At 39.5% G+C, this 24,039-nt stretch overlaps 1 protein-coding gene across 1 annotated transcript; it reads left to right on the top strand.

Annotated features, from left to right (window-relative positions):
* Window positions 1-9,753: 9,753 nt before the first annotated feature.
* foxg1a (forkhead box G1a) lies at window positions 9,754-12,716 on the top strand. The gene has a single exon (XM_023276600.3). It carries the CDS (start codon window positions 10,014-10,016, stop codon window positions 11,346-11,348), a length of 1,335 nt encoding a protein of 444 aa, XP_023132368.1. The 5' UTR covers window positions 9,754-10,013; the 3' UTR covers window positions 11,349-12,716.
* The last annotated feature ends 11,323 nt before the right edge of the window (window positions 12,717-24,039 follow it).

The following is a 24,039-nucleotide window of genomic DNA, read 5'->3' as shown; positions in this document are numbered from 1 at the left end:
TTGAACTGAAACCAACTAAAAGTTCACAAAGAAATCAGTTTTATTCTGTAAATTATTGAAATATTTATGTTTTATTTTCAGATTTTTGAATTAAAATCTTCTTAAAAGCATAAAAACTGTTTGAATTAAAACTGTTTCTATATTTATGAGAACATTTCAGTGGGAAAAAAATTGTTTTCGGTTCAGAAATTAGATTAAAACAACAAAACAAACATTAATAACCTGATCTGATGGAACCAGAAGCTCCAGAACTTTATTTCATCTCCTTAAAGAACCAAAAGAACCCAGTTATAGGAACTCAGAGGACCTGTTTCTGTTCATTTGGAGAACGTTTTTTATTATAAATCCTCTTTAAAGTTAATTTAAGGCTCTAAAATCCTGTTTATAGCAGAAAACCCAATAAAAGCTGCAGGAACGAGTTTTATAAGAACCAAAAATGTTCTCAAATATATAAAAACGTGTGAATTAAATCAGTTTTTTATATTTTTGAGAACATTTCTTGTTAATTAAAAAAAATTAATTCAGAAAAATACTATTTAGACCTAAAACGTGAGAGTAAATGTAATATTTTAAACTTAATTTTAAACTTCTGAAATCAACAGAGAACCTCTAGAACCAAACAGGAAAAGAACCTTTTAATCATAAATAAACCTCTAAAGAGCCCTGGAAATGTTTTTTTAAAATAATAACTTCTAGAACCAAAACGTTCTCAAGTGTGTGAATTAAATCAGTTTTTATACTTTCGTGATAGCATTTCTAATTAAATAATAAAAAAATAAAGGCAGAAAAATAATATTTGGACCTAAAACAATGCGGAAGGAACCATTAATAATCAATAAACCGATAAGGAACCCACAGGAGAACCTCTGAAGAATCCTGGAAATGTTTTATCAGAATCCTAGAACCAAAATGTTCCCAAAAACATTTAAAAGCAGCTTTAATTCATCTAGAAATGGAGTAAAATAAAGATGTTTTAATTAAAAAAAAAAAAAAAAACCTCATCCACAATTAAAATAAAGACACAAAACAGGAAATCAAATTCATATTTAATTAAATTATTATTTTATCTTGGAGTCTTCAGTTAAATTCGGTTATTTTTGCACATTTTCTGTTTAAACTGAATGTTCCTTTAATTCTGAACGTTTTCTGTTTTGAATCGAAGCTTTAAATTCCGATTTCAGCTTCAGTTTGAATCAAAAGCTTCCCGAGCTGCAGATTCTCTTCATTCTTTTTTCTTTTCTTTCTTTGTGAGCTGCAGCTCGGTTTGATTCTGGCCTCAACATTCAGCTCACGGAGACAGAAAACAGAGGAACAGAAAAGCAGCAGGAGCTCCGAGACACGAACCAGTTTAACCAGTTTAGTTCCCCAGACTGGAGACTGGAAGCAGCTTTTCTCCACCAGTCAGCTGCAAAAACACGGGAAAAACACAGAAAAAAACTCAAAAAAATACAGAAATAACGCAAAAACACAGAAACAAACACAGAAAACACCGCAAAAGCACAGAAAACAGCGCAGAAAACACCGCAAAAATACAAAGAATCACAGAATAAAAAATGACATCAAATGCAGTAAAATAAAGATTTCGAGCCAGTTGAGCGCTTTTTTCTCATTAAATTAATTAAAATTTAAGATTTCTGCGATTAAAATCACATAAATTAAAAATGTGGCAAAAATGATTTTTTAAAAAATGTTTTTTTCTGAAAAGATTTAAAATCCATAAAATACAGGATAAAATAAAAATAATCTCGAGTTTCTTCATCACTTTACCACCGAAAACTCTCCGATATTTAAACAGAAAACTCTAAATGATCTTTATTTTTAATATATTTTTAATTAAAGGCTGCAGATTAAGCTTAAAATGAATTTCCTCTTTAAGTAAACTTCACCAAAAAAAAGACTCTTAAAGGCGATTTTAGCCAAAATAAAATAATTTTTTTTAATAAAGTGGCACCAATATACTGAAAACATTCACAAATAATCAGATTCTTGTGTAAAAAAATTTTAAAAATTTAAAGATTTAATTTAAAACATTAAGATTTAAACAAACTGACTCCAGATCAGTTTAATATTAAACAATTTTCCAGGTTTTAATCTTTGTTTTGTGTTTAATTAAATAAAATCTGTCAGAAGTTTGTTTTGAATCTTTTTATCAGATAAATCTGTGGTTCTGGTGTTTGTTTTTAAACCACAAAGATTTGAAGAACAGAGGAACATAGAACCTTCAGTCTGCTGCACTTCCGCTTCCTGCCGCCGGGGGGCGACGTCAGTCCTCCGACAGAAACACTGAGGTTCTCTGAAGTTCTCATGTAAAAACCCAACAGAACGATCTGCAGACCGACCTTCCTGCTACTTCCTGTTCTATGTTCAGTTTAAGGAACCTTCAGGGTTCATTCAGGCCTGGGTTCCACCTCAGAACAGGTCAAAGGTCACGGGTTCTCTGGCTGGAGAACTTGTTAGAACAAAATAATAAAGATGCCTTTAATACCCCCTTAATCCCTATAACCACTAAGAGCCCCCTCAGGGCAACTGGAACCTTCAGGAACGTCTTAATAACCCAACAACCCCCAAAGAATCCCTGAAACACCCTTAATAACGTCTACAGAGCCCTTTAGGAACCTCATTAGAACCCAACCCCCCCTCAACGAATCCCTGAAACCCCTTTCATAATGTCTACAAAACCCTGTAGGAACCCTGTTAGAACACCCAAAACCCCCAAAGAATCCTTGAAACACCTTCAATAACATCTACAGAACCCCTTAGGAACCCTATCGGAACACACAAGACCCCCAAAGAATCCCTAAAGTATCCTAAATAACGTCTGGAGCCCTTTAGGAACCCCATTAGAACCCAAACTCCCTAAAGAATCCCTAAATTATCCTCAATAACGTCTACAATAACGTCTACAGAACCCTTTAGGAATCCCATTAGAACCCAAACCCCCCAAAGAAATCTCTGAAACACCCTTAACATCAGCAGAACCCTTTAGGAACCCTATTAAAACCCAACACCCCCCAAAGAATCCCTAAAGTGTCCTAAATAATGTCTACAGAACCCTTTAGGAACCCTATTAGAGCCCAAACCCCCAAAGAATCCCTAAAGTATCCTAAATAACATCTACAGAACCTTTAGGAACCCATTAGAACACCTATACCCCCAAAGGATCCCTGAAACACCCTTAATATCATCTACAGAACCCTATTAGAACCCAAACCTCTCAATAATCCTCCACTGAGAATAAATAAAAGCCTTTAAATGTCTCAAAACATCTTTAGAGCTTCTGGAACCTCATTAAGAACCACAAATCTCCAGGAACCCATTTAAGATCTCCTCATTAGCAAATAAAATTGCTCTTTGAAATGTCCTGGGACCAATAAAAACCTTTAGGAACAAACAAGAACCACCTTAATATCCTGAAACTCTATAATAATGTCTTAAATTCCCTCAGTAGGATCCAGTGGGACTTCCTTCAAAGCCCAAGGAGAACCCTTAAGAACTCCTAGAGAACTCCTGTAATCACCCCTTCTGGTCAACTAGAACCTCCAGGAACCCTTTAGGACCAACAAACTCCCTTCTTTAAGCCCCATTAAATGCATCCCGATAACTCCAGAACTCTTAGTTTTGAAACTCGTTTAGAACTCCTAGAACCTCTTGAAGAACCACTTAATGACCGTGAAGTCACATTTCTGTTCCTTCAGAAGCCCTGGAACTTCCTTAGACCACTTTGACCCCACTTAACAGCAAATGAGATCCTAAAACCTCGTTAAGAACCCAAAGTATGGCAAATATGGCTACTAGAACCTATTTATGAACATATTTATCAACCTATAGACCTCATGAGGAAAATCAAGTCTTTACTAAAGCTCCCGAATTCAACTTAAGAACTGCTGAAACCTCTTCAGAACTTCTAGAACCCAATAGAAAACTCCTTCAAATTCTTGACAAACCCTTAAATGATTGATGAACACCTTTAGATCCTTCAAAAAGTTCTAGAACTTCCTTACACCTTGCAGATCCTTTTTATTAGCTCCAACGAACACCCATAAAACATCTTCAAGAACCTAAAGAACCCTAAGAAGGCTGTTGAAACCCATGTATAAACAACAAAAACAACGTTGAGAACCCATTAAGAAGCTCTCAGGCTTGATTAAAACTCCTGGATTCAACTTAACAACCACTGGAACCTTTGCAGAACTTATAGAAAACCATAAAAAAAACCTTGTTAAGCTATTGACAAACCCCTAAATTACCGATGAACATCTTTAGATCCTTCAAAAAGCTCTAGAACTTCCTTAAACATCTTGGATCCTTAGAAATGAAAACCAAAACACCTCAAACCTGCCAAACATGAAGGTTCTTGCAGTCTTTAAGCAGGTTTGTTGGGTTCTCCAGAGTTCTAAGTTCTTATGACTGAGTTCTAGTGGTCTTTATGGTGTTCTTCTGGTTCTTCACGATGTTTCAGGATCTTCTTTGGAGTCAACAAAAAGGATCCAAGAGGTTTAAGGAAGTTCTAGAGCTTTTTGAGGGAGCTAAAGGTGTTCATCGGTCATTTAGGGGTTTGTCGAGATGTTTTCTGTCAGGTTCCAGAAGTTCTGAAGAGATTTCAGTGGTTCTTAAGTTGAATCCCTGGGTTGTTCAGTATGTTCCTGTTGTTTTTAAAAGAGTTTCAGCAGCGTTTCTAGGGTTCTTTAGGTTCCTTAAGATGTTTCAGGATCTTCTTTGGAGCTAATAAATGGATCTACGAGGTTTAAGGAAGTTTTGTAGCTTTTTGAAGGAGCTGAAGGTGCAGTTTGACTCTAAGGGGTGCCTCAGGAGCTTCAGAACAGTTGTTGGGGTTCTAGAGGTTCTAAACTGGTTTCAGTAGCTCTTAAGTTGAATCCAGGAGTTTCAGTGAAGCTGGAGATCTTCCTCATGAGGTTGTTCCATATGTTCCTGTTGTTCAGAAATGAGTTTCAGCAGCGTTTCTAAAGTTCTTTGGGTTCTTTTGTTCTCTAAACTGAGTCTGGTTTCGACCAACAAAAGAGACATTCAGTCTCTCCGATGGTTCACGCTGCAGATTTGTGTGTTTAAGTTGTTTTAAAATGTTTGGTTGTATTTAAGGTCTGGGTTGTTGCTCTGTGTTTTTCTGGTTCTTCTGGCTGCAGATCTGATGTTCTTGTGTTTTTTTATTTTCAATCGTCAGCTCATAAACTGATAAATCGCAGAGAAAATAAATGGAGTCTGGTGCGGTTTAGTCAGCGCTGAAATACAGGAAAGATTCAATGGAGTCTGGTTTGTTTTGATTCAAACATCTTCATGTTTTTGTTGTTTTTAGACTGAGAAGAAATGAATAATTTTCTGTTGTCAGTCGGCCTGTTTTCCTTCCTGCTGCAGGTTTGAGTCTTTCTGTAGTTTGTCAGTGAATTTATTCATCAGAAAGCTTCTCGGGTTTGATTTTTAATCCTAGATTTGTGTTGCTCAAACAAGAGATGAGAATGAAACTCTAAAATTCAAGAAAAAGTAAATGGAGTCTGGTTTGGTTTGACCATGACGTCCACTTGATGTTTGGATAAAGATTCAACTTCCTGTCGGCTCCTCACTGTAAATTTATCTGTTTATGTTGTGTTTTACAACCCAGAAGAAGATAAACTCAGTCATTTCATCTTTTTTATCTCGTTAAATTCAAATTAAATGAACTGAGTTGGACTTAATGTTCAGAGTGAAGCTCTAAAATTCAGAGAAAAGTGAATGGAGGCTGGTTTGGATCTATTGGAACGTCTGCACATTTGTTTATCAAGTTGAGTTTTAAAATACAGAAAAAGCTGAACTGAGTCTGGTTTGGTGTTTTTGAAGTCTAATTAGTCAATCAGTCTGTTTCTGCTGCAGATCTGAATATTTGTTTGGTTTGATTTCAGGTTTTTGTTGTTTCTATCTACGAACATAATAGTAAGCCTTTAAATTCCAGATAAAATGAATGGAGTCAGGCTTGAAATTAATTTCTGAGATTTTAGCTGCTGAGAGTGAAGCTCTAAAATGAATTTAAAAAATGAACGGAGGCTGGTTTGATTTGATTGAGCGTCCGGTTATTCAAATCTTACCCTTCATTTTGCACATTTGTGTGTTTAAGTTGAGTTTTAAAATGTAGAAGAAGACTGAACAGAGTCTGAATTTATTTAGAAGTCTCAGTAGTTAATCAGCCTTTCTGTCATCATTTGCACTGAACATTGTGACTATTTATGAGGTTTGAGTTGAAGTTTTAGCGGATTTTGTACTGCTATAATTCTAGTGTCATTTATCAGACTCTTGCATCCAGAACAACCTCTGTCTGAGAGCAGATCCACCAGCTCGGATCTGTTGAGGAGAAAACAACCTGATAAGATCCATAAAACCGCTGCTCTTGTGTGTATTTTTTAAAATTTCATTTAAAATAACCGCGTCAGGTTCAGTTTGTTTTTGGATACATTTTAGCTTCTAACATTCATTAAGGATGCTTCGGTTTGAGTCTCTGAGTTTTTTTGTCTTCAGAAACTGTAGATTTAAGACTTTTTGTTTCTGCACATTTTCTTCTCTCTTCTTTTCCAAACAGCCTCAGAATCTTCCTCCATCCACCTGCTGCTGAATCCCGTCACACGTTTCTCAGATCCTGAAGCTCAGACGCACAAAAGCAGCAGGTTTCTGTCTGATGGAGGTTTTTCCTGCAGCTCCTCCTCCTCCTCCTCCTCTTCTTCTTCCTCCTCCTCTTCTTCTTCTTCCTCCTCTTCTTCTTCCTCCTCCTCTTCTTCTTCTTCCTCCTCTTCTTCTTCCTCCTCTTCTTCTTCTTCCTCCTCCTCTTCTTCCTCCTCCTCAGGTCTGTTTGGATGCTGCAGAGTCTCGCAGCCCGACAGACACAAGCAGGAATTTACCTCAACACGTTCAGACACAAACACGGAAACGCGGAGCGGCACGTCGGTCCAGACTCACATCCGCAGCTTCCCGAGCAAAAACAACAACAACAGTAAACAACCAGTATGTTCGGTTCACCGGGAGTCACCGGGGAGCCGCAAAACAAACAACCTAAAGCTCGACCAGCCTGCAGCAGCGTGACGCACGGAACCGACTCTCTCCAAATACGTTCGCTTTTACGCACCAAAAAAAGAGAAAAACTCACGGAGAGCTGCGACGTTTCTGCTGCCGAGGAGCTTCTGAGCAACAAACTGAACACCCCCCCCCCCCCCCCCCCCCCAGCATTAATAATAATTAAATGCATATCTAACAGCAGCTGAATAAGTGATAAAAGCTCCAGAAAACCCAAACCGGAAGACGGAGCCGTCTGCAGGCAGCTTAGTGATAATAATAAAAATAAAATATAAAAGGCACTTTTTAAAAATGATTTTTAGAAGAAAATATGGCATAAATCTACTTTAATGTAATCGAATGAACTAAATCTTCATATAGGATTCTGTAAAAGCATTTTAAAATAAGAAAACAAACGTGAAATAGTTGATTTAATCTGATATTTTCTGTTTATTTGACCTCAATGACGAGTCCAAAGCTTCACAAAATAAATTAAATCAGGCGGTATGTGATCAATTTCAGCCTCATTTCAACATTTAAACCCAGTTTTTATGAATTAATTTATCAATCAGTTTATGAATCTGTGGTCAGCAGCGACCAGGAGCCACTTTTACTCTCCACCGGTTCCTGGTCGCTGCTCCGGTGCTTCAAAGCGGCTCCGCTGAAACCTGAGGAAATGTTTCTGGAGCATTTTCTCACTTCTGCGCTGCGGGTTGCGCGTTTTTTGGGTTTTTTTTTTTTTTTTGTTTTGTTTTATTTTTGTTCTTTTGGATCAGCTGTTTTTCCTTCTACTTGATGTCAAAGAATAAAAATCTGACAGCGAGTCTCTCATTCCACCTTAAACGTGTTAAATCAGCTGTCTGCCCGGATTCGTCTCCGTTAAACCGTTTAAGGTGGAATGACGTCCCGAGAATTCACACCTTTGTGTTTGTAGGTGACTCCACAACAGAATATATTTCATATTTACCCTCAGATGAAGTAAAACCCTCCGTGTTTTTTATTTTATTTTTTACGCATTAAATCCTCTAATATTAGCTCTTTACTCCTGGTGAGTCAGAAACGAAGCTGCCTGAGCAGCGCAGCAGTTGTAGAAAATATCTGCATGAATGAAATAAACTTGATAAAGAAGATTTTTCTGAATTTCAGCAACAGTACAACAGTCTGATTCGTGCTGGATTTTGGCTTTTTGTGGAGACAGAAGCTGCAGGAAACTTTCACACAGCAGAGAAACATCCAGCTGAAGTAAATAATAAACCCGGGGATGTTTTAATGTTTATTAGTATTTTATTTAATAGAAATAAGTGAAAATTCAGAGCATTTCTATTTATTTTCGCAGCTTTGGAGCCACTTTCAGTTTGGCCTTAAATCTGAATCCACTGAGTGTAAATGCAATAAAATGAAACCCACAGATCAGCCTGTAAAACGCGCAGCAGTGTCTTTATTTTTATTTTTAAATGTGTAAATAAAATAAAATCTCATCTCAGGTTTTAGTTTTTAAGAACCTCAGATTTCAATAAAAACGTGTTTAGTGGCTTCAGATCGACGACGCTCAGTTTGAACTAAACGTGTTGAAGCTTTCAGATGTTTTATTTAAATAAAAGTGAAATAAATCCAACTGGAATCATCATTGAAATTATTTTATTAACAGCTTTTGTTTCCAGTGAAAATAATCTGTTGGTGACTTTTGCTTTTAGTTGTTCGTCTTTTTCCAGTTTTCGTGCCCCGGCTCGGCTCGGCTCGGTTCACTTTGTGCTGCTGCTAAATTCTGCTCCTCCGGGAGGAAAGTAAAACCTCGGCTCGAACCCTCCTGGAAGCTCCGCCGACACGGCTCCCTGTTTTTACGCCTCTCCGGTGCGTCTTTTTACGCACGGAGCCGCGGCTCGTCTCCGGCACGAGAATCACCTCCGCGTGTCCCGGCCGTGTCCGCGTGCCCTCCGGATCGCCTCTGCTCTGTTTATTTTCCTGTGCACCGGGATGTAAACAGTTTTGGAGACGCCGAAGGGGCAAATATTTGAATCGGAGGAGTGTAAATACTCGGAGCGGCGGGGATTTGGGTTTACGCATGCACGGTGTGTGTTTTCCAGCTCCGGTTCTTTGGTGGAGGTGGAGGTGGCGGTGGTGGTGGTGGTGGTGGTGGGGGGGTGGGGGGGGGTGGGGGGAGTCTGAGGGAGGAGGGGGGAGGCAGAGTGTTGATAGGGGTGAGTGTGTGCACGCTGCAAAAAGTGTAGAGACACCTGGGCGTGAGAAGAGGCTCCAAAAGTCTCATTTCACCTCCAAAAAATGCGTAAAAACAAAAACTCACGAAGGAAACATTTTTAGTTTCTGATCCGTTTTATTTTTATTTTACAAGTCTGTGGTTTGTTTTTCCAGATTGGTCTAAATTAAGATTTGGAGGCTTCAGTTTTAGGAACTAGAATTCACCCAAACTCCTAAATCAAACCGTTTGGACCCATCGCGCTGCTGCGGATGTTTTCTGTCAGATTCTCTCATTTCTTTAGACCTGGTTCTGGTTCCGGTTCCGGTTCTGGTTCTGAGCCTTCAGCAGACCGACTCTCTCCCGGAGGTGTGGGCATCTTTTGCAGCGTGCTCGGCATTGGTGGATGTGTGTGTTTCCCTGTGCGTCATGATTGGCTGAAAGCGCGGAGGACGCCTTAATATTTAATCCTAATGTTCCCCTGGTTGGCTGAGGACTGGAAAGGTCCAACCAATGTTTTTGAGTTGCTTTAGTGGCTGCGGCTCCCTAATTAATTGCAGCTATCTGTCTCCTATCGATGTGTGTGTACATGTGTGTTGTGTGTGTGTGTGTTTCCTTTTTTCTCCCCAAACCGAACATGAAATAGTTTGTTGGGCTATACTTTCTTTCTTCCTATCCATCCCCCCTTCCTTCCTTCCCGTCCTGGTTCGCAGCAGAGACAGGACAGATTGAAGCCCAGCTGTGTTCATCGCTTTTGCTCGTTGCCATTTTCCCCCCTCATTGCCCGGTGATGTTGGATATGGGAGAGCGCAAAGAGGTGAAAATGATTCCTAAATCGTCGTTCAGTATAAACAGTTTGGTGCCCGAGGCCGTGCAAAGCGACAACAACAACAACCAGCAGAACCAGCACCACCACCAGAACCACCACCACCACCACCACCACCACCAGAACCACCTCCACCGGCCCGGCGGCGCCGACGAAGCCGAGCAGAAGGCGCCTCTCCCGCCCGCGCAGCCGGACGCCAAAGCGGAGCCGAAGAGCGAGTCTCCGAGTCAGGAGAGCTGCCCGGAGGAGAAGGACAAGCAGGAGGACAAGAAGGACGGCAAGGAGGCGGACGGCGGCTCCGGAGGGAAGGACGGAGAGAAGAAGAGCGGCAAGTACGAGAAGCCTCCGTTCAGCTACAACGCGCTGATCATGATGGCCATCCGGCAGAGCCCCGAGAAGAGGCTGACGCTCAACGGCATCTACGAGTTCATCATGAAGAACTTCCCGTACTACCGGGAGAACAAGCAGGGCTGGCAGAACTCCATCCGACACAACCTCAGCCTCAATAAGTGCTTCGTCAAGGTGCCGCGGCACTACGACGACCCGGGGAAGGGCAACTACTGGATGCTGGACCCCAGCAGCGACGACGTCTTCATCGGCGGCACCACCGGGAAGCTGCGGCGGCGCTCCACCACGTCCCGGGCCAAGCTGGCCTTCAAGCGCGGCGCCCGGCTGACCTCCGGCCTGACCTTCATGGACCGGGCCGGGTCCCTGTACTGGCCCATGTCCCCCTTCCTGTCGCTGCACCACCCGCGGGCCGGCGGAGCGCTGGGCTACAACGGCACGTCGTCGGGCTACCCGGCCCACCCCATGTCCTACAGCACGATGCTGACCCAGAACATGAGCAGCAACCACTCGTCGTTCCCGTCCTCCAACGGGCTGAGCATGGACCGGCTGGTCGGCGGGGATCTGCCCTACGCCACGCACCACCTGACGGCGGCGGCCCTGGCGGCCTCGGCGGTGCCCTGCGGCCTCTCCGTGCCCTGCTCCGGGGCCACCTACTCCCTGAACCCGTGCTCGGTGAACCTGCTGGCCGGACAGACCAGCTACTTTTTCCCCCACGTCCCGCACCCGTCCATGAGCACGCAGGGCGGCGGCGGCGGCGGCTCCCTGCAGGCCGCCCGGGCTTCGGCCTCCAACTCCCCGCAGGCTCCGTCCTCCTCCGCGCTGCCCTGTGACTCTCTGAGGCCGGCGCTGTCCGGCTCTCTGCCCGCCTTCTCCTCGGGACTGTCCGGGGGTTTATCTGACTATTTTACGCACCAGAACCAGGGTTCGACCTCCAACCCGCTCATACACTAACACCCCCAGAACCTCACCCTCCACCCCCCTCTCCCCCTCACCGCCCCCCCCATCCTCAGCCCAGAGACTGGAGCTGTAAGTTGAACATTTCACGGTGAACATTTACATGTAAAAAGTGACAGAATTATTATAAAACTACCGACTATAGAATAAAGAGGAGAGACTAAAAGCTGCAAAACAAAAGAGAGCAGCAGAGAGAAAGAGACAGAAAGCAGCCCTGAAGTTCCCAGGTATTTTTTAATCTTCTTCTTCTTTCTGGCTTCTTTCTGTGTACATACCGTCTGTGTTTGTCTGGAACTTCCTGTCAGTCAGCGACGTGCAATGTGAGAAAAACGGAGACGAGAGCGGATTCTTCTGTTGTGTTCTTGTCGGAGGAGGCATTACTTTTAGAGAATGTGTATTTAAAATAGTTTGGTCTAATTTTGAGATTTAAAAAAGCTAAAATAATAATAATAATCCTATGTCTACTAGCCGCATGTCTGCAGTATTATCAGGTCTCATGCGGGTCGGAGGAACGGCGGAGAGTTGATTTTATTTTATTTTACGGAATTGAAACACTAATTTTTTTTTTAAAATTTTATTTTCTATACAGCGAATGTGTTTTTTTAAAAGCGACTCTGCTAAAAGCTCCAAGTCTCCTGAGGCTGTTTCTCATCTTTCAATGTACTTTTTCTAGACCAAAGACTCGGTTTCTAGGAGTTGTAGTCAGTATTCCGAACCACGGCGAGCCTCCAGTCTGGAGCTCCTTCACTGCTGAAAATGTCCATTTAAACGAGATCTTATTGCACTTCTTTTGCAATCTCTTCATTTCCTTAAATTGGCGAGGACGTGAGCGCAGTCTGGTGAAGCAGTTGGAGGGATTTTTGCCTTAATTCGCCTCTTTTTTTCCTCATCTGTCAGAAGAGAAGCCGGCTTTCAGGCTGAATCGTGTCTCGTTTGCTCTCATGGATATTTTCCGCAGTGCCTCCTGTCCTGCTTCTCTCTCCGCTAAACACAGACGTTCACGATTCTCCTGCTTCTTTTGTTCTTTTGTATAATTATTAAAAAAAAAAAAAAAAAAAGAAGAAGAGAGAAAATGTCTATTTGTAATTTGGAGTTTTGCTTTTCTTTCTTTCTTTTTCTGTTGTAGAAAAGGAGGAACACTGTAAAAACCGTGTGTTTGACAGAAGAAAAGATGCCTCATTATCTAATCTACTTGGAATGATTGTCCTTTAATTGTCGTCGCTAAAAACAATTTTTCATGGTTGTGATACTATTGTGGTCTTATTCTTATTCCCGTGTTTGTCGCTTACAAAAGTTAAAAAAAGAGAAAAAAATGTTTTAATCATAAAAAAAAAAATAAAAGAATAGGTTACATTCATAACTAAAGCAAATCCTTTTGTCTTTTTTCCTCCTGTGTCGTCACTTTACCAACAGCTGCAACAAAAACAAACATAATCCACGTAGCTTTTATTTTTAAATGTTTCCAAATATTATTTTTTTAATTTTACAGCCGATTATTTTCCTTAAATTTGTGTTTTTCTCTATGAGCTTCTTCACTTTCAGACTTGAGCTGAGGTGATTTCTGCCTCCAGCTGCAGTAATCCTGCTGAGTTTCTGCTGTTTTCTGCTGTTTGTGTCTCTCCTCCGTGTTTATGCGCAGACGGGCGCAGCGGCCCCTGTGCGTAAAGCTTTTACGCACGGAGATTTTACGCGCGTCTGTGTGGAAAAACTGTGTCAAATGATGCAACCAGAGGTCGCGTTCGGGCTGCTGGAGCCTGACTGAGTGTGTGAGGCGCTTTTTGTGCTGCTCGTTGTGACATTTTCTGCTTTTGAACAGTGAAATCTGAGGCGCTGCGGACTCAGAAATCCCCGCAAAAGTCCAGTTTGCGCTGATTTTAAGCGTCACGTGTTGATTTAACTCCGCACAGGAAGCAGATCTGTGTCACATTTCAGTCTCTGTGTGTGTTTTTGTGTTTTGTGAGCGACTGATTTGTTTATTTGAGTCACATTTGTTCCATAAATTCTCACATTTTGCATTTTTCCTTCAACTAAAGTCATATTTCGACGCTTGTGCCATTTTTGGTTTATTTGTTTTTACGCATCAAACCTGAAAAACGTTTCTTTATTTTGAGTTATTTAAAAATGCTAAATTTCTTTGAGTTTCTGTGTCGCTGCTGGAGTTTTTTTTTCCTGATTAAATGTGTGAAGAAGCCGAAGTTTCTCCTCAGATCGGCAGGATTTTTCCGTTTTCTTGGACTGGAGCCAAACGTTTGTGTCCAATCTGTCAGGTCCGCGGTGAGGAGACGTTCTGTCTTCATGTCTGGACTTTCTGCTGCTCAGAGTTTCAGCTTCTCTGCTTCTTATCTGACAGCTGAAACCTGAAAACAGCAGATTTTTCATCTCGTGTCTCCTGCTTCTGCTGCTCGTTCTCAGCTCGTTTAGTTTGATTCTTCAAACAGTAAAATCTCCTCAAACGTTATTTTTAGAGCTGCTTTTAGTTGAATTCTGAGGGTTTGTTCGTTTCATTCTTGTTGTTGTTGGATTTTGTTGTTTTCAGAGCAGAGAGGAATCATTTTCCTGCTCCTCCGCCTCTTCTGCTCGTGTTTTTGCTGCAGGTTTGTCGGGTTTATAGCTCATTCCGCGTCTTTCTTTCTGCACATTAACGCATTCTGGGCCGTTGAGACTTCAGTAGATCCACGTTCCGCATCAGACTCAACCGAAAACACGTTTAAATCTGCGGCTTCTTTCAAGAAAAGTGCGCCTGAACGCGGAGCCGCAGTTTGTTCCGCTCATCTGCGGCCTCAAGCTCGAAGCTCGTTTTGTTCCTGCAGCTCGTCCTTTATCTGATCCTCACATTATTCCTGCTTCTCTTCTTATTTCTGCTTCTTCGTGTTTTTGCAGAATCGCAGCTTCTTCCGGGTTTCAGGAGTTTGAATCTTCTGCAGCCTGAAGAAGAAAAACCAGTTTCTTGTTTTTTGTATTGGATAAAATGTGAATGTTTGTGCTGAGAAGCTTCAGTTTGTCCTATTCTAAGCTGAAATCTGCAGATGTTCAAGCTTCCGTTTCTGTGTTTAACTCGTGAACTCATCCTAGAGACGTTTTCTGTCTCCGTTGGTTGTCTCGGTTCAAATTTAATCCAGAATTTTAGGCGCAGCTTCACGTTTTCTCTCCGCGTTAAAACGACGAAGAAAGACTGAATTAATTTCAGTTTATTTGCGGTGTAATTTGAATTTATTTCTGGAGAAACTAGAACTCTGCGCTCCGTTTGTGGCCAGATATTCAGCAGTAAATTAAATCTGCGTGCTTGCAGATGATTACAAAAAGAAAACTGAAGAATTAGATTTTTTGGCATCAAATTCTAAAATCTGAAACGTAAAAAGCTAACAGTGTGAATTTAATTGGAGGATTTAAGAGTCCAGAGAAGCTCTAAACACATTTCTGGCTCCATGCGAGACCGTTCAGCATCTAAAGTTTCTATTTTATAAACATTTTTCATTGTTTTTTTTTAAAAATGTGATTAACATCTTTTTAAAAAAACGATATAACAAAAACAATAATAATAATAAAAACAATAATTTCTTTCTTTAAACTCTGATCTTAATTTTCCAGAAGCTGCTGCTGTAAAAACATCAGATTCTATAGAGAAAAGCTTTAAATGAGGCTGAATGTGTGAATTTAAATAACCTCAGAATAAATCAGAGCCGTTTATTTTCCACAGAAGCTCCGGATCCGTTTTATTATCAAAAAAACTGTATATTTAGATTTTTCTTTGCTCTAAAATATCAACTTTTCCAAACACGACGTGCTGCTGCTGCGTTTTAGTGGATTTAACAAACAGAAAACTGACAGGAAAGACTGAATATTTGGATTTTGGCTCTAAATTTAAACGTTTCTTGAAATAAATCAACATCATTCCTCAGATTTATGTTTTCATTTGTGATTCTGTCACTGATCGAAGCTTCAGCAGCGAAAAAAACTGACAATAAAATCAAATCTACACTCGTTTGTGTAAAAATGTTATACAGTATTACAATATATTATAGAATACTTCTAAAATAATGTATTACTGCTGGTTTAGATAATAATAAATTAATAAATATCCAGTTGAGCTTCTGTCTGATGAGGTCAAAGGTCAAACTGGATTTTATTCTTTTTTAAATTTATTTTTATTTTGAGTCTCAGTTTTTATTAAAACATCACAAATCCTGCTTTTGTCTGGACTTTATTTCTCAGAACAGACTCGGTTCTTCTGGTTCTGGATGCTGTGAAGCTGTTGTGGTGTTGTGTAGCAGCACAGTTACACACTGACGGTTGTTTATGGGGTTTATGTTTAGATTTTAAGCACAGAGACGCAGAGATAAAAAGACGCGTTTAGAGGAGCTAAAATCTGTTTTTTTTCTTCCTCAAATCATCCTCTAGTTGCTGCAGTTTGAGTTTTTCCTTCTTCTCTGGTTGTGGTTCTGGTTGTGGTCGGGCCGCGTCGGTTCTGCGGCTGCGCACTGACGGCGCCGTTCGTCTCCCGGTGCTGCTGCTGCTTGTTGCTGTTTTTGTTGTTGTTTGTTATTTTTGATGTTGTTTGTGTCCGGGCTCCGTCAGGTTCCCGTGATGCTCTGCGGTGAGTTTCTGATCCGTTTCTTTTCCTCCACAGTTTCATCATTTTAAGTTTTTCTGAAGGAAATGTTGAATATTTGGCTCCAGATTCCATTTTTAAACCTATTTAATGATTTTACTGATTGTTCAAACATCACAGCGGATCTAAAAACCAAACCAGAGATTTAATGGAGATAATTCTGTGATTTTTAGCTTCTGGTGGCAGAAAATTCAGAATATTTAAATTATTTTACACAACAGGTTTAGTTTTCATCAATATAACATTTATCTGAACTGATAAGAGGAAAACACTTGAAATAATTATTTAATATCTGAATTTTTGGCCCAAATTCTGATTTAATGTAATAACATTCCATTATTGTTGGTGTTTAAATCACATCTCTGGAGCATAAAGCAGGATTTTATTCGAGATATTTTGATGATTTTTAGCTTCTTGTGGCAGAAGACTCAGAATATTTACATTATTTTGAACAGCAGGTTTAGTTTTGGCTCCAGTTTCATCATTTTAATGTTTATCTGCTTTAACACGAAGAAAACATTCAAAGTAAATGTTTAATATCTGAATTTTTGGCTCAAATTCTGATTTGATATAATAATATTCCATTATTGTTGACATTTAAATCACATCTCTGGAGCATAAAGCAGGATTTTATTGGAGATGCTCAGCAGATTTTTAGCTTCTTGTGGCAGAAAACTCAGACTATTTAGATTTATTTCACACATATAACCTTTTCTGACCTCTTTTAAAGGAAACACTTGAAGGAAATGTTGAATATTTGGCTCCAGATCCCATTTTTAGAACCTATTTAATGATTTTACTGATGGATAGATCATCACAGTGGATCTAAAAACCAGACCAGGGATTAAATGGAGATATTTTGGTGATTTTTAGCTTCTTGTGGCAGAAAATCCAGAATATTTAGATTATGTTACACAGCAGGTTTAGCTTTGACACCAGTTTCATCATTTTAACGTTTCTCTGCTCTGACAAGAAGAAAACACTGTAGAGAAAATATTGAATGTTTACATTTTTGCCACCAAATGACACTTTTAAATAATAATTTCATGTTTTTGTTTATCTTCAAATATCCTAGTGGCCTCCAGAAAACAGAATTGTAGTTTTATTTGTGATATTTAACTCATTTTTAGCTTCTTGTGGCAGAAAATCCAGAATATTCAGATAAATTTTGCTTCCCAGTGTTTTAAACTTTGTGTTTTTGGCAGCAGGTGGACGGTTTGGACATTTTCTGCTCTAATATTAAATATTGCAGTTTTTTTTTGCACCAAATTCTATTTTAAATCAATAATTTTGTGCCACTGATGATTTTAAAATCCCTCCTCGGCCTCCAGGAACCCAAACAGAATATTAGAGGAAATATTCATCCTTGCTGCTGCAGATCGACTTTTACAGGTTTCCTTAAACAGAAAACAGATTTTTACACAAAAAACGTTCAGTTTATGGAATATTCTAGTATTTTTCCATCTTTAGAAGAGGAAATATTAAATATGAGGAATTCTGGTACCAAATTATTGAAATAATTATAATAATTTTATGTTATTTTCCATCTTAGAAACGATTCCACTGACCTCTGGAACAAAAGCAGAGTTTTACAGGAATATTTATCTAATTACTGCCTCTTATAGATTAATTTTCTGAATATTCTGAATATTTTCCACCTCGGCTCCTTAAAAGTCGTGTTAAAGCCTCAAAAACTCTGAATTTCTACTCTGAAACATTTATCTGCTCTGATTAGAAGAAAACATTTAAAGTAAATGTTTAATATTTGGGTTTTGGACTCAAATTCTGATTTAATATAATAATATTCCATTATTGCTGATGTTCAAATCACATCTCTGGAAAATATATCAGGATTTTAATTCAGACATTTAGCATATTTATAACTTCTTCTGGCAAAAAATTCAGAATATTTAGATTGTTTTTACACTATAGGGTTTTAAATGTTTGTTCAGAGACACAGAATTAGAGATTTTCAGGCCTGATAGCAAAAAAACCCACTAAAATTTAAATAAATAACATCAATAAACCCAAACCAGGTTCTGCTGGTTCTCCTCTAAGCTCTAAAGATTCACTTCAGTGAGAGAAACAACTAAAGATTCTGATTTTATTTCAATTCTGCCATGAAACAGGACTTTTTCTCTGAATTTTACGTTTTTACTGATTAACGTCTTTAAAAACGTCCTAAAACTCGAACAGAGGTTCAGTCGAGCCTCAGAAAAATCTAAAATTTTCAGCTCAGAATCTAAACGTTTTTATTTCCTGCTGGATTTCTGTCAGAAAAATATCAAATTATCAACATTTAAATAATAAATTCAGTCTGAAATCAATGTTTCTCTGATGGTCATAAAATCTGTGAAGGTTTTTAAAATGGCAGCAAACCAGAAAATGAAAAGGTTAATTGAATAATTCTGGTTTCTATAAATCTGAGGCTTCAGACATCAGAATAAATCAGATCAGAGCCGTTTGGTTTCATCAGATGATCCGGATCCACTTTAAAATGAATGTTTTGAAGATTTTGGCTCCAAAATGTGACGTTTAAACGACATTTTGTGATAAATCTGCATCTTAGTGGATTTTAAAACCTGACAAACAAAAAAAATTAAACAAAAGCGCTGAATATTTAGATTTATTTAGTGTTTAATGTGAAAACAATCAACACCAGGCCTCAAAATCTCTCATTTTCTTTGTGAATTTTGATTTTAAATGAGCCTCCGACAGCAAGAAAAAGATTTAAAAGAATTAAAGCAGTGATTTCTCATCATTTTTGTATCTTAAGCCCAAAGATTGTCTTTAAAACCCAACCTGAAGCAGACTTTTACTGGTTTTACTGCCTGACTTGTTTTTTTTTCACAGCTGGTTTCAAATTTCAGATGAAATCATCAACATGGAGCATTTATTTTGGAATTTTTGTCTTCAAATATATGACAACAAAAGTCTGAATGTTTGAAATTACTGGCAACAAACTGGAAAATGTCAAAAATAATCAGAAGGAAAATAAAAGAAAACATCAGTTTTAAATATTTCTCTAAAATGTCTTTAAATGACTGAAAACTAAATTGAGCTTCAGTGGAGATTTTTAGGTCAACAGGCTGAAAATTCAGATTTAAAAGGAAAAAATTAGCTAATGTTTTGGTGAAAAATGATCAGTAATAATCAATAAACTCCTAAAAGAATCAGTTCTGATGTTTCAGCACTAAAACAGAAAAACCAGAGGACAGAATGTTAATTTTCTTCGATCTTTAAACTGCTTTTAGTACAAAAAAAAAGAAGAAAATTCTGGAGAAAATTTCAAATATTTGCGTTATTTTAACACATTTTGGTCTCTAAAGTTGAGACTCTAAAGACTCTAAATGTTCGACACCAAATTGGAAAATTTTAATAAAATCTGTCCGAATAAGAGACTTTTAGAGCCTCACAGAGCTTTAAGTGCTCTAAAAGCTCTCAACAGTTGATGTTTTTTGGCCCCAAATTAGAAAATTTCCAAAATAAATGGCTGTTATTGGAGATTGTTGGTCATCGGTTTTCAGTTTGAGCCTCAAAAACCAATTAAATACATCAGAGCAGAGTTTTAGAGCTTCACAGAGCTCTGAAAATGATAAAATCTTGATTTATGTTCAGCACCAAATTGGTAAACGCAATAAATAAATGGATGTTATTGGAAATTTTTGACTTCAGATCATCAGTTTATGTCTTGAAAACCCCAAATCCGTCCAAATAAGAGACTTTTAGAGCCTCAAAGAGCTTTAAATGCTCTAAAAACTCTCAACAGTTGAGGTTTATTGGCCTCAAATAACATTTCCTAAATAAATGGCTGTTACTGGAGATTTTTGGCTTCAGATCATCAGTTTATGTCTTGAAAAACCAAAATCAGTTCAAATGAAGGTTTCACAGTGTTTTGGTGTTTTAAAGGCTCTAAATTAGCTGAAAACTCTAAAATGTGATCTTTTTGGCACCAAACTGAATGATTTTAGAAAAATGGCAGCATGTTACTCTCTTTAGAACGTCAGTCTGAGCCTTCAAACACCAAAATCAGTCCAAACTATTGAATCCATGCAGAGTTTTCGAACCTCTCAGACTCTAAATGCTCTAAAACTCATGTTGGCATCAAACAGGTTTTAAATATCAGCATCAAAAGAATCAGTCTAAATATAAAAATGAGTCCAAACCAGCGAGTCAGAGAAGAACTGTAGAGTCTGTGGTTCTCTAAATGCTCTAAATGATTAGTAAGAAGCTGAAATTTAGATTTTTTTCAACTTAAAATGGAAAATTGAAGAAATACCAGCATTTCATTGGTTTTAGAACGTTAATATGAGCTTGTAAATTTATGAAACAGTTCAAATGAGTGCTTAAATGAAGAATTTTTGAGCCTCTCAAACTCTAAATGCTCTAAAAACTCAGAAAGATTTATTTTTTATCACCAAGATGGCAAATTCAACAAATAACTGGATGTTCTTGGAGATTATTGGTGATCAGTTATTAGTCTGAGACTTCAAAACACCTGAATCAGTTAAAAACGAGGTTTCAGTGGCGGATTTTAGAGCCTCTCAGATTCGAAATGATCTGAAAACACTAAACATTAGATTGGTTTTTTTTTGCACCAAACTGCATGATTTAAGAAATAAATGCACACTGTTCATTCTGAGCCTTCAAGCACCAACATCTGTCCAACCAGTGTTTCTGAGGAGCTTAGAGCTTCTCAGACTCTAAATGCTCTAAAAAGTTCAGGTTTTAGGCTCCAGATGGAAAACACGAGTAATAACTGTTGACTGTTGATTATTTTCTGTGAATTTTCACCTTCAGAACCCAAAATAAATCCAGAAACCAGAACTAGCCCAAGCTCTAAAAACTCTAGAAGCTTTTAGAAGGAGAAGATTTCATGTTTTTGGCTCCAGATTGAGAACTTTAAGGAACAACAATATTTAACTGGATCAGAACATCTGAGTGAGTTTTTAAAATCAGTGGAAACCTTCAGTTTAGAGATCTAGAAGCTCTAGAAGATCTAGAAGCTCTAGAAGCTCTAGAAGATCTGAGGTCCATAAATATCTGCTGGTTGTTGGAGCTCATTTCCTCCACAGAGTCAGTTTGAGCCTGAAAACCATAAAACTAGTCTGAGCTGTAAAAACTCTAAAAGATCTAAAATGTCTAAAAAGCTCTAAAAGGGTGAAAATTGATTTCTATCGGTTTTAAATCAATAAACTGATCAAACTGATTTCAGATGAAGAAATGTTTCCATCAAAACTCTGAAACTGAAACATAAAATCTGAAATAAATCTAGAAGTTGTTAAAAGATTAAACTGACTATTGATCCTGATCGTATAATGTGATCAATGATCCTGATGAACTGATTATTGATCCTGATGAACTGATTACTGATCCTGATGAGGTGATTATTGATGAACTGATTACTGCTGAACTGATTATTGATGAACTGATTATTGATGAACTGATTATTGAAAATGAGTCTGTCCGGCGGTGTCCCTCCGGCCGATGTGAGCTGCTGAACAACAAAGCGGGGCTTTGAGGGTAATTTGTTGGTTTCCGTGAAGAAAAGCAGCAGCGAGTTAAACGAGTCCGACTGTAACGCTAGAACTCCCCCCTCCTCCCCCGCCTCACCCCAACAATGGCCAGCCGGGGAACCCAATATCTGCCCCGCTGATGCTATCTGCCCCATGTTAAATGGGGTGACCAGCAGTCAGCGGACAAAGGAGGCAGCAGGGGGACACGGGGGAGACGGGGGAGATAAACTTTCCTCTTTCTTTCTTTCTTTCTTTCTTTCTTCTTCCAGTCCTCTTCCAGGCCTCACTTCCTCCTTCTGCTCCTTCTTTCATCCTTTAGTTCCTGCAATTCTGTCTCTTCCTTTCCTTGCTTTATATTTCTTTTCTCTTTTACTTTCCTTCCTTTCTTCCTTCCTCTCTTCTTTCCTTCCTTCCTTCCTTCCTTTCTTTCTTCCTTCCTTCCTCTCTTCCTTCCATCCTTCCTCTCTTCCTTCCTTCCTTCCTTTCTTTCTTCCTTCCTTCCTCTCTTCCTTCCTTCCTTCCTCCCTTCCTTCCTTCCTTCCTCCCTTCCTTCCTCTCTTCCTTCCTTCCTTCCTTCCTCCCTTCCTTCCTTTCTTTCTTCCTTCCTTCCTCCCTTCCTTCCATCCTTCCTCTCTTCCTTCCTTCCTTCTTCTTCTTCCTTCTTCCTTCCCTTCCTTCCTTCCTTCCTCCCTTCCTTCCTTCCTTCCTTCCTTCCTTCCTCTCTTCCTTCCTTCCTTCCTCTCTTCCTTCCTTCCTTCCTTCCTTCCTCCTTCCTTCCTTCCTTCCTTCCTTCCTTCCTCCCTCCCTTCCTTCCTTCCTTCCTCTCTTCCTTCCTTCCGTCATTCCTTCCTCTCTCTTCCTTCCTTCCTTCCTTCTCTTCCCATCCTTCCTTCCTTCCTTCTCTTCCCTCCTCCTTCCTTCCTCCTCCCTTCCTTCCTTCCTTCCTCTCTTCCTTCCTTCCTCTCCCTTTCTTTTTCTCTCTCCCTTCCTTCCTTCCTCTCGCTTCCTTCCTTCCTTCCCTCACTTCCTTCCTTCCTTCCTCTCTTCTTCCGTCCTTCCTCCCTCCCTTCTTCCTTCCTTCCTCTCTTCTCTTCCCCTTCCTTCCTTCCTTCCTTCCTTCCTTCCTCCCTTCCTTCCTTCCTTCCTCCCTCCCTTCCTTCCTTCCTCCTCTCTGTCCTTCCTTCCTTCCTCCCTCCCTTCCTTCCTTCCTTCCTCTCATTCCTTCCTTCCTCCCCTTCCTCTCTTCCTTCCTTCCTTCCTCCCTTCCTTCCTTCCTCCCTCCCTTCCTTCCTTCCTTCCTCTCTTCCTTCCTTCCGTTCACTCCCTCCCTTCGCTTCCTTCCTTCCTCTCTTCCTTCCTTCCTTCCTCCCTCCCTCCCTCCCTTTCCTTCCTTCCTCCCTTCCTTCCTCTCTTCCTCCCTTCCCTTCCTTCCTTCCTCTCTTCCTTCCTTCCTCCTCCCTCCCTTCCTTCCTTCCTTCCTCTCTTCCTTCCTTCCTTCCTTCCTTCCTCCCTTCCTCTCTTCCTTCCTTCCTTCCTTCCTTCCTCCCTTCCTTCCTTCCTCCCTCCCTTCCTTCCTTCCTCCTCTCTTTCCTTCCTTCCTTCCTTCCTCTCTTCCTTCCTTCCTTCCTCCCTCCCTTCCTTCCTTCCTTCCTCTCTTCCTTCCTTCCTTCCTTCCTTCCTTCCTTTATTACTTTTTCTACCATTCCATTTAGCAGATGCTTTTATCCAAAGCAACTGTTTTCTTTCCCTCTTCTGTCCATTTTCCTTTTTGTTTCTTTTCTATCTTCTATCATTTTTTATCCGTCCGTCCATTCTTACTTTATTCCACCTTTTTTGTTCTTTCTTTCTCTTCTTCCTTTTTTCCTCATTCTTTCTTTTTTCTCTCTTCATCCTTTATTCCCTCCTTCCTTTTTACTTCTTTCATATGTCCTTTCTTCTTTCCTTCCTTCTTTTTACTTTTTCTACAATTTCATTTAGCAGATGCTTTTATCCAAAGCAACTCTTTCTTTCTTTCTTCCATCCATCCATCCATCCATCCATCCATCCATCCATCCATCCATCCATCCATCCATCCATCCATCTTTTATTTCCTCCTTCCTTTCATGCTTCCTTTGCTTTTTTCTTACATCCTCTCTTTCTTTTATCCATCCTTCTTCCTTCCAATCTTTTTTCCTGATTTTTTCCTTGCATTTTCCCTTCTGTTTTCCATCCCCATCCTGTTTTCTCTCCTCCATCCATTTCTTTTTCCTTCCACCCTTCTTTCCTCCTTTCTTTCTTTCTGTTTGAGCTGCACCTGCTCAGGAATTCAAATTAATCATTTAAATCATTTAAAATAAAAGTCATTTAATGTGAAAATCAGAAGGAATGATTGATTAAAAAAACTAAAAAACTCTAAAACCATAAAACTCGAAACTTCCAGATGTGTTTGACTGTAAAATCCAGCAGCTTCAGCTTCATGTTTTTCTTTGGTTCGTTTGGTCTCATCAGGCTCTAAATGTGGTTCTAATGTGGTTTTATCCATTAAATATCTGTTATTCTATGTCCTATATGATGCTGTATGAGC

The sequence above is a fragment of the Amphiprion ocellaris genome, chromosome 20 (assembly GCF_022539595.1).
Source record: "Amphiprion ocellaris isolate individual 3 ecotype Okinawa chromosome 20, ASM2253959v1, whole genome shotgun sequence".
NCBI lineage: Eukaryota > Metazoa > Chordata > Actinopteri > Pomacentridae > Amphiprion > Amphiprion ocellaris.
This window is presented reverse-complemented; position numbering and strand designations above follow the sequence as displayed.